The sequence below is a fragment of the Crocodylus porosus genome, unplaced genomic scaffold (assembly GCF_001723895.1).
Source record: "Crocodylus porosus isolate Cpor-Errol unplaced genomic scaffold, CroPor_comp1, whole genome shotgun sequence".
NCBI classification, from domain to species: domain Eukaryota; kingdom Metazoa; phylum Chordata; order Crocodylia; family Crocodylidae; genus Crocodylus; species Crocodylus porosus.
Window position 1 is genome coordinate 112,726,896 of NW_017728943.1, and position 11,445 is coordinate 112,738,340.

At 47.5% G+C, this 11,445-nt stretch overlaps 1 protein-coding gene across 1 annotated transcript in view; it reads left to right on the forward strand.

Annotated features, from left to right (window-relative positions):
- The window catches only part of TAGAP (T-cell activation RhoGTPase activating protein), a 99,227-nt gene that overhangs the window by 8,593 nt on the left and 79,189 nt on the right, over positions 1–11,445 (forward strand). Inside the window, exon 2 of the mRNA XM_019550015.1 lies at positions 8,966–9,051. Coding sequence (XP_019405560.1) covers positions 8,966–9,051 — 86 coding nt within the window. The remainder of the gene's footprint in view (positions 1–8,965; positions 9,052–11,445) is intronic.

Consider the following 11,445-nt stretch of genomic DNA (forward strand, 5'->3'; position numbering starts at 1 on the left):
AAGAAGGGACTGTCTAGGTCCTGTGTCCTTGGGGAAACACAGGCCTAATAGTCCTATGGATACTCGACCCAATACAAGAACTTGGGGTCCTCCCCAAGTCGGGGGCCAAAAATAGTCTCCCTTAGTCCGCAGACCCAAGGGGCCTCCTAGGCATAACTAAACCCACCCCTCAATAAGTCTCCTACACCAGTCACAAAGGGGAACTTTATTGCTCCTGACAGGATGAGGTAGAATAGGGTAAGAGGTAGAGCACTATCAAGGGATTACCACTGAGCAAAACAATCTGGCTGATGTAGCTGTTTGATACGTAAATGCATCACTGTGAGCTGACTAGCTCTCTAGAAACACTTACAAGTATCATTCAGAAGATGGTAGAGATCTGGGTCGGAGATTTCCAGAGAGAGAGAGTTTCAGATGGATCAGACTCTCTCCCTGTGTCCTGATGCTTGTGTCATGCTGGAAAAATGGCTTCTCTCCTTCTTGGACCAGGCCTTATGTAGCCTTTCTGACCTCAGCAGCCCAGTCCAATAGAAGCCAGCAGTGTTGGCAACTAGCCAACCAATTTAAAAAGCATCACTGTTTAACTGGGCACATGAGCAGGGGCTTTTCCCTTTTCCCTCTCCCCACTCAGGTGACCAGAGGGACCACACCCTAGGCACCAAGCTTTTGTCAGGTAGGCAGAGAGGAAAATCCCCTCCCCCCCTTAGGAATTCAACCCCAGTATCCCAAGCTGACAGGGACAGGTTGCTGGAGAGAGACACAGATGGTGGCATTTGTGCCACAAACATGATACCAAAAGGAATCCCAACAGATTACAGGTCTAGGCTGGTACCTTTTCTGGGCAATTTTGGAAACTGGGGGGGAAAACAGCACACACAAGCCCAACATTTAAAAAAATGTATGGCCAATTTGAAACACCTTAAAGGGGTATGATTTTCAGAAAGTGCTGAGGCACCTACCATCTGAATATCTGGTCCCTTACAGTTTCCTCCAGGTGAAAGCCTTGCTTAGCCCCTGCACTTCTGGATGATAGCAAGTTTAGCACAGATGGAGTCAAACACTAACAAGTCTCTAACTAGGCACAGAAGAACTGAGATTTTCCACAGGCTTATAATTTTGCTGCAGATTTTTCACAGGAACAGCAAAAAACACACATCCTTGAAACCCTCCCCATGCTTAATTTGAAGGCCTTGCAGCAGGCCATGGGTACCCTAGAGTTTCATAATAAGTGTATGCAATGTTTTTTTAATCATAGCCAAAATCTCATTTCTTTAATAATATTCTTGGAAGTGGCTGAATCAGTTTTGCTAAAAGTTTCCAAATATAGTCAGCCTTAGGTAGGGACCTTCAGCCTGACAAAAAAATTTCACCTCAAACAGTTAAAGTTTGCCTAAGCTATAAATTACTGAAAGTGGGTCTTATAATGGGAAATGTCAGGCAACCCAACCTGCAGGTGGCAATACTAACTCACTGTATAATACTTGTAAAATGTTTTTATGCTTTTGAAAAATGGCCCCAGTCAGCCAGATAAATTTAAAGTACTATTATGAATATTAATCCCTAAACAGTGTTGAATACTAGCTGAAAAAGCAATAAAGTTGGTTGTACATTGTCCGTCTTAAAGGACTAATGCTAAGCTAGATATTTTCTTGACAGACAACTTCAAAACTAGTAACAATAGCCGCTTCTCAGAAGTCCATCAACTACTTAGCCTGTAATCAAGCCAGGGGTGTGGTACTGGCATGACTGCCTGTTTTGCTCCCAGACCTTAGCAGCCACTAACAAGTTAGCTTCCAGTGTGCAGTACGAAGGGACTTTGATGTAAATTACCTACAAGCCGCATTGTTTAAAGGAGAAAGGTGAGATTGCTGCTAAAATATTCAACTTCTGTGCTGTCAGTTTACCTTTGTACATCAATCCTGAGCCATCTCTATGGGTCAAGCCCTACAACACTCCAGGCTTAATTCTGTCCAGAGCCCAATTCTGTAGCTTGAGCACAACCTTAGGGATGAAAAAAATTAATATTTTTTTCATAAAGTTATAACAAAATTACTATAAGCATTTTACAAGAAATAAAAAGGCAAGATAAGTTGAGGAGTAGAGGGTATCATTGATAAAGCTGATCAGTAAAGGTCCAGCGAGCTGGAAGGTGTTACAGATCTTTCCACTGCTGCGACTGTCTGCCATCTTACTTCCTTTGTACTCAGAAGAACTAGGCCAGAAGAGAAAATTTTCCCCTTAACATATGCTAAATTGGCACATTTGTAAGGTTGGAGGTAAATTTAACACTTTCTCATACACCTCAGGTCTATTGGGGCTTTGCTGACCTGACAGTTTTTTCCACCAATTCTTTCTATTGCCAATACCCCTTCAACTGCTTCTGCATTAGCCATATTGAGACTATATGCAGTTTGTTAGACCCAGCAGAAATGAAATCGGTTCTAAACAGTTCAGAGCAAGACTGCTCTACATAATGCTAGGAAGGGCACCAGAGCCCAACAGGACTCCACATGGTCCACATGGCAGCAGTGGGGATTTTTTATAAACTAGTTTCACAAGGTTTTAGTTTAGTGTTTTTTAATGATTTCCACACAGAATAGCTGGTTCCAAACCCGATCTACTTTTATTTGAAATATTTTCCATATATTGGTTTAATTCTCCATCTATCCCAGGACCACACTCTTCCTAAACTTAATCCTCTTTTGCTTAATCATTACATTAGATCCCTGACCTTTTTCATATCGGATTTATTTTCCTCACTAGGAAAAGAGGCCCCAGGCCAAGTAAAGGGGTAAGCAAGACAAATTTATTCTTGTGCCTTGGCCAGCAGTCAGAATGCTCCTTCAGAAGCTGTTAATGAGCACCCAGCTGGGGTAATTAAGAAAAAATCTATACCTCGAGCAAAACAAGAATATTAAGTTCTTTACACTAGACTAGCTCTTTTGTGCTAGTGCGGGAAAGTGAGTACTGTTGTTGTCTCCTATTCCTTTGTGACTAAGTATGTGTCAGGAGTGATGAGCTAACTACATGCCCCACCGGACACAGCAGGAGCCATATTTAACACTTTCCCTGTAAGCAAGGAGTGCTTCTACTGAAGAGAGAATCCACTCCAGTCCTCCTTGAAAGGAGGTCCCTTTGAATAGCATCACATTTCACAATCTCTTTCAGAGCTTCTTAGGGTGCTGGCAGATGTGCAGGCCCCTGCTCTAACCCACGGCACTTTGCATAAAGCACCATGAGTTAGAGCGCCGCAACGCCCCCCCCTTGCAACCCAGCAGACATTCACATGTTAGGCTGGGGTGGGGGAGGTGGAAATCAAGCCTGCCCATAGAGCCTGCTTACAGCGGAAGAGCTACTCCTCTCCCCCAGCATTGGTGCTGTCTGCAGGAAGGGAGGGGGAAGAAGGATGGGGCCAGAGGCTGTGGGGGCGCTCCAATCCATCCACCTTCTAGCTCAGGCCAGGCAAACCCCCACTTACAGCTTACTCCCCTTTCCTTACTGCAGACAGCACTGATAGCCCAACAGATTAACTCTAGGGAACAGAAGTTCCCTAAGACACTCCAAAGTGGAGCACCGTCATCTGATGAGGGTTAATTTGTCACACAACTGGCCACTTTAAAAGTGCACTGCAGCTGTACATGTGTCACAGCACAGCTGTGGAGTGTTTTCAGGGGGTAGATCACATGACAAATGTGACTTCTAGCTGTGCCTTTAGTCCGTGACCTCTCTTCTTAGATACAGGTCAAGTAAGGAAGGGAAGAGAACCTTGTTCGGTATTGTACCATGCATCCTCTGCTCCCCGTAAAAGCAGCAAGAGTTGAGGGAAGTCACGCATCACAGCAAGTGCTCTGCATGTCACTGACAGACCCAACACTGTAAAATCATCCAGGAGCAGCAGGAAGGAATGAAACCAGATCACAAGGATGAAAAGGGGAGAGGAAAGTATCCAGTGTAGAAATGGTGTTGCTCCCTGCATGCAGCTCAGAAAAGGGGCAGGTGACAGCTGTGCTGTCTCACAGGAGGGCAGGGGCCAGACTGTAAGCAGAATTGTGTTCCTTGGGAATGTAAGCAGCATCACTTTTCACTTGGCTTAGCACTCCTCCCACAGCAGACATCTTATTGGCAGGGGAGGGAGGCTGATCCATGGTCCTGCTTCCTCCCTACTTACGCATGCCTGCCTGTGCCCTGCCCACCCATGTGAAAGGAAGAACAGCCTGATGCTGGCTGCTTTTCTCAAATCCTGGTCCCAGGGCTACCCATGGGGTCTGGTGCTGCACGTAGGTCACGTAGGAGTCAGATGGTATTCTTTGTACCCAATTCACTTCCCTGCATGGGCCTGTGACTGAACCAGTAGAGACAGTTCCAAACAGCACAGCTCAGATCCAACCCTGACATTTCCCAGAATGTGCAGGACTTCAGGTCACAGGTTTTGGTGTGATCCCAAGCTATAACTTGGAATATCTGTCTATTAGTCCTTGGCTCTATGTACCTGAAACAAGCCATTCAAGGGGGCTGTGAAACAAGAGGCATTAATAAAGAACAATTAACTTCATTATGGTTCAGGGATGGGAAACAAACCAGTTCTTGGCAGTAGTTTAGAGCTGTTCCTTCTCCAGTGCTTCAGTTAAAGCTGTCAAAGTGCAGTTCCAGCCACCTGAACCACAAGAGCTCCACCAGCTTCTGACACTGTTCATATGAATTATGAGAACCAGAAGCAAATAGCTACCAAGATGAGACCCTGAAAGTTAGGAAGGGGTGCTTGGAGTCCAGCAAAGTGTTGCTCAAGTCCAAAAACATTGAGAACCAATGTATTAGTGTTTTACATCATTAACTTTACACAGCAAAATAATTAGACCTGGTTGAAAGTGCATATTCTGACAACAAAACTTGAATGCAACACTTCTCAACCAGGCTGCCAGGGTACCCTGAGGAGCCACAGGATGTGGGAAGGGATAAGCAGATGTAAGGAGATAAAGCAGTTATGTGCAAGGTCAGGCTCTCCCTGCCTGACCTCTCCCTTGCCCCTACTGCTCAGCCCCCACCTGCAGAGAGCCCAGGCTGGGCTGCTTTAGCTCACTCCCAGACCTCAGCCCCCTGGGTCCCTAACCCTGGGCTAGGCTGCTTTCAATGCACTAACTTACTGATCTCTGAATCCCTTACCCCAGGCTATGCTTCCTGACAGTGAGTACCCCACCACATTCCCTTCCATGGCCTCCACACCTCCCCCATAGCCACAATCTGGTCCTTCATTTAGCTTAATTAGAACATAACCATGAATGCAATGGGTCTACAACAAACATCCTGCTGATGCTAAGCCAGTACTCCCCTGCAAGCTATAAGTCCCCTTCAGCTCTTTCCTTGCAGCTGTTTAGGACAGCTTTGATGCTAGTCAGTCCAGCTCCTACATCCATCACACTCAGAAGCCCCTCTTCCTACAGCTCCCAGGGCCAGACTATCTGCTGTTTCAGGCACTGGCTTTATATACCTCCAAAGCCCCACCCCTTCCTGTCAGGCAGCTTCCTATCAGGTGGCTCACACACAAGCGGGTTTTTGTTTTGGCTCAGTAGCCAGCCTGCTCTTCTTTGCTGCAGTTTAGCCCAGCTGGTTCCAGCTCCTTCTTCTGGACCTAGATGTCTACCCCTCAGCTGCTTACTCATGGGCAGCTAGCTCATGGATATTCACTCCCCAGGGGTAGCTGCTGTCCCTATTGCTTCTGGCCTGCTTACCTTGTAGCAGCTAGCTTTTGCTCAGCTTCTGGCCCCACACAGCAAGCTTGGCCTGCCGCTTTCTCCTTAAAGTAACAGGAGCCCCTGGCTCTCTGTTACAAGTGCCTTGAATCTAAAAAGGTTGAGAACCACTAGTCAAATAAATCATGCATCTTTCAAAGGCTAAGTCATTTGCAGTCTTTCAGAAACATTTTGGCAGGACTAGCACAAATACTTTCAAAACTGGGGAGGTTTTCCCCCTAAGTGTTGGTTCTGGAGCAGGCAAAAGAAAGAAACCTTTTGATTTCCAAATCCCATCAGCGATACCTCCCACTGACTTCCAACTACAAGAAGCAATGCTCATAGGTAGTGTCTATGGGCACTGGAAGGATGCCAGCCTGCTGTTCCTTGTGCTCACTGTATAGCATCCTAGCCTCTGACCAGTTACTCTACCCCCCTGGGCCTTGGGGTTCAGAGCACTACTTAATGTGCTTATGGAAAATTTAAACTGTCTACACAAGTGCACTTGGGGGAGAGGATATCTCTGTGTGTACTTCCCAGCAATCCAGGGCAGAAGCAGACAGTTTGGCTCTCTCTACGTATAGTCAAAGCATTATTTTTCCATCTGCAGTAAACTTTGCTTCCCACAAGTAGCCCCACCCAAAATCAGTACTCTGCAGTGACATCACTTAAAAAGTAAGCAGCACCAAAGCATAGCGAAGCAAGCACAACCATCCCATATCCTGTCATTTCCCCCCCACCACCCACCTTTCTGTTGACCTTGGCGGGATCTCATTTTGTCGCCTGCTATTCTTATGTTGACATCAAAGACTGTTCACATCAGACATCATCTTCTACCTTTACAAGCCTCATGTCAGCATTTAAGCACCTGCAAGAGCTGCAGAGTGCCTTGTGAAAACCTCTGCCATGTACAACATTCCTTAAATAAAAGTGCTCCATAGCACAAACTAGCATTCAGGTCACACATTCAGTGTGTTTTGTCCCTGACAAACCACAGAAGCCCAGATTTTTAAAGGTACTTAAGCACTGAAGGATGCAGGTAGGTGCCTGCTGGATCTTTCAAGTGTCTACACGGAAAAGTGAGCTCATGAATCTTTACAATATATTGCAGCTGTATCTGTGATATAGTGTGGACATGTCAGTGTCTGGGCTCATAATTCACATTAATCTCTTCTTTGAAAATCTTGCTAGGTGCCTATCTTCATCTTTAGAAGCCTAAATAGGTTAATAAATCGTGCCCAAGGCCCTTTGCTGTGGAATACCCTGTAATGCTAGGCATCTACCGCTAAGAGGCTCTCAGTCACTTTTCTTCTGCACTTTCCAGTCTATCAGATTGCTTATGTTGCTGCCAGGCATGTTCTTCAAGTGGGGATGGGGCGCGAACACACCTCCTTCTGTGGCTCTTCCACTAATGTTTTTGAGCATTTCCAGTGCTGGTAGTTAGCTGAATTGCATACATTTACAACAGAGCTGAATTTGACCCTTTTTGAATACTGTGAAGCTGGCACAGCAGAAATCAAACGAGTGCTTGCTGAATACTTTTGGACTAGGCCTACCAAGCTGTTTTACCTGGCCTGCAAGGCTGATAGAGGGACCAGACGTTTGTGGGCAGAGCAAGTAGGGCCCAGCCTGCTACTGAAAGTCAGGGCATGGAGTCCCAGTGGGCATGTGTGACAGTGGCAGGGGGGTGAGTGACAGCTGTGTTAATCTTTACGCTGCTGCTGCCATTCTTGCCTCACTGCCTGGTCCAGATCCAGCCGGGAGGCTACATACTGTCCAGATCCAGGCAACAAGGCACTCTACGGACCAGAGACAGCCCAAGGCTTCATGTCAATTTGACAGCCCGGTAAAGTTTCTTGTTTATTTTTAACTAGAGAAAGATCAGTGTTGTTTTATACATAATGATGCACTTCAACATCTGCACTCCCCTTTTCAAAATTCTTGAACCGCCCTGGTAAGAATGATTCCATTTAGAAGATGGCATGACTTTACCCTTCCATGAATGGGCATATTTGAATATTAAGATTCAGGAACATTTAAGACTTAGGACCATAAGCAGTAATCATTTAATTTTGTCATAATATTTTCTTCCAATGCATGCTGTATGTGAACAGTCAGGTCTCTGTCCTCCATTGTAGGCTTGTGTAACCCGGGTGATACTCCAAGAAGAAACCCCCACTCCAATTGAAGGGATCAAAGCAGGTGCACAAGCACTGTGGGAGGTGTAGGGACTCTTCTCCCCCTATAGAGTAGAGCCAGACCACCAATGGGGACTTAACCATATGCCTTTTAATGAGAAAACAGTACTGGGAACATAACCAGTATAAACCAGGGGGTATAGCGGACACTACAACACCCCAAGGAGGCAGGATTCAACAAAGGTTAGACACAATCATAGACATTCTTCCAGTTGACAAAAGACAGGGTTAACAAAATATAAAACACAAACAGCAGAACAAACAATACTGGTTGGTGAAATATAAAAGGCATAAAATACAAAATGTCAAATAGCAAGGAATATAGGGCCTAGGTACCTGGAAAAACCCAATGACCCCTTTCCACTGCAACAAGGATTTCTCTACTCACCCCAACTGAGACTTAAACTCAGATCTCCCACATGGTAGACAGAAACACTACCACACAGGCATTGTGTCAACTGGCTAGGAATCTTGGCCTTCCAGGACCCCAGCCACATGTCAAGCTGCCTGGCCTCTGACTGGAGGAGCTGGAAGCAGAGCTGGGAACCCCTCAGGTCGCTGCTCAGATCCTTGCTGGAGCTGGGGAGCCTCTCCTGCTGGCTGCAGCCTCTCGTAGGGGGTCCTGGAGCCCAGCCAGGAGCCTCTCCTGCCGGCCGCACGCTGTGCTGCTGAGGGTCCCACTGCTGCCTGCAGGTCCCACTCCTTCAGGTGCTTCTGGGGCAACTGCTCCTGCCCCGCTGGCCCAGGTCTTGCCAGCTCTTTGAAGCTCCTTCCTTGTGGTCCTCACTAGTCTCCCCTGAGCCAGCTGCACTGCCCCTTTTATCCCCCTCCAGGTGATCCAAGGGCCAATCAGGGGACATGGAGGGTGAGTATCTAGGGCCTGACTGGTGAGGAAAGGAAATCCCAAGTCCTCCAATCATCTTTTACCCTTTCAAAACCCTGGCTAAATCACTGCCAGCCAGCCCATCACATCTGGTAGATGACAATGTTGTCCAGGGGGAAAATGGACACTAATAAGCAACTTGATCTTATTTTCCACAGTTCAAGCATCTTGCCCATCGTCGAGGCTCAGCCCCTTCGCTTGTATTCAGCAAGGCCTTAAGCAAGCCCAGGTCATCGGCAGTCAGGTACGTGGCTCATTTACAAGATGCATCTGACAGATAAAAAGAACCTAGCAGCAAGGAACCAAGGCAACTTAGAGGTCCCTGAATGTAAGCATAAGGGCTTGTGTACACTATGCCAAAACCCAGATCCACCACTGAAAAACATCCAAGTCATGCCCACTCAGTGAGTGCCACAGGTCACAGAAATGATGCTTTAGATAGGCCCTGAGCCTGTACCCTGAGCTGCTGTCAGGCTCTATGTCTTGGCAGTGGTCTTCGGTGCATGCTCCGGGTTGTTCTAAAGTGATTATACACCCTCACTTCCAGCATTTGATGAACAGAGAGTAGGAGCAAATGGGTGGAGCATGCATCTCAGCAGCAGTCCCAGGTTTGACACTGGGACAGTGCTGGAGACAACCCCTAAATGTCTGAGCACAGGACTAGGACCCATTCATTCCTTATCCAAGGTCTAGCATTGGTTTCCTTATAGCCTCAGCCAATCAGTTCAGCTCTCTGTGCCTAAGCTTCCCAATACATAAAAACAGAAGCACATCCATTCTCTGTCTCAGCGGCAGCCAACCTACAGTACAGATGCCAAAAGTGGCATTTGCAGTTTCTGTGTGCACCACATGGCAGGTCAGGGAGGGAACAGGCAGCATAGCGACAGATAGGACAGGGAGCAGAAGGCAGAGCAGCAGATCCGGCAGGTAACACAGGCAAGGAAGCAGAAAGCAAAGCAGCAGGGGAAGAATATTAGAGTGGCCTTTTGGAAGGGTACAGGAGTAATTTGTGGAATGTCTGCTGAAAAGATTTGTCCCCACTAATCTATCTCCTGGGTTCCTGAAGAGAATTAGCTAGCTAACAATTTCAGATTGCTCTGAAACCCCAAATCACTAACCACTTATATTGTTTCTTTTCTTCCAACTTTTCATTTTTACAAGGAACTGAGCCCTCGTGATTGCTATTTGTGGTTCAGATTACAGCTTGCTCTGCTAGGTGCTTGATTTCCTATCTACTGAAGTCAATGAGAAACTCCTACTGACCTCTCTGAGGAGTGGGTCAGGCTCTTAGTGAAGCCACTTTATTCATTAAAGAAATTTGTGACAACGAGAGGGCCGCTTCCATTTGAATTGGCAGTTAGGACAGTACAGGGCATTGGCTTTTATTCTACTGAATCACATCTCTGTTCACTCTAAACAGGTCAGGCTGCACTGTACGTTGTGCTTATGTATTGCTATTGGTCTTGCTTATGAGCTTTCTTCAGTAGCTATGAAAAGAACTGTCTAAATAAGGCAGGAGGAACTACCACTAGGAACACCTCTTCAGCTACTTCAAGATCCCTCTGCCAGGATCTAGGATCATGTCTACACAGTCAAAGGATTGTGTTAGGGACTGCTGCAATGAGCAAGGCACATGTGCCCTACAAGCGCTACACCTCGAAATAAGCATTATGTTGCTGATTTAGCGCAGTGCTGGACACCCACCAACATATGTGCCTGAGATTGAGAATGAATTGACACACTTCCAACACCCCCCTCAAGCAGCTACATTACACCTGTTTCAGGCTAGAGCACATGAGGAAAAGGCATGCTGTGCTTTGCAGTGATACTCTCTTGCAGTCCTTGTAACAAAGTCACCATGCCCTACATTCATTGTTCCCCATATGCACTTGGAGTTAATTATGCCTTAACTGAACTTCTTCCCAGAACATGACCATCAGAAACTGTCAGATTAGAAGAAGGGCTAATCATAAACCATTCATCTTTCAGAGGGAGCATTCTTAATAAAGCTCTTAATAATTCTTAATAAAGCCTTGTTTTGCACCTCCATGCTATAAGCATAGCACAGGGGTTGGCAACCTATGGCGCACGTGCCGAACATGGCACGCGGCATGGTTTTTATTGGCACATGGGCTGCTTGCTGCCCCAAGGGGCAGGAAGAGGCGTGCCCAGATTGAGCAGCACATGGCTGCCCGGGAACAGCCTTGTGCTGCTGCTGACCCCTGCGTTAGACTTGGCACCGCTGGACCCCAGCCCCAGAACACCAACCCCAGCTAGGTAAGAGCCCCTGGCCCCAACCCTAGACCGGCCCCGGGCCAGGGGCCGGCCCCACCCCGATGGCCCTGGTCCCAAACCTGCGCTGCTGGCTGGCAGGCCCCAGCCAGTACCACCACTGCTGTGGGCCCTATCCCCAGACCAGGGCATGTGCTGCCAGCAGGCCAGCCCCAGCTGGCACCATTGCTGCTGTGGGCCCCGACCCAGTGCCAGCACCAGGTCAGAGCTGTCAGCAGTGTTGGGATGGGGCCGGGGCTGTGGGTCTGCATGGGCCCTGGCCGCATCCCGGCGCTACAGAGGGCCTCGGCCAGCCTGGCCAGCACCACTGCACCCACCGGGCCCACTCAGCCCTCACCGCCAGCCC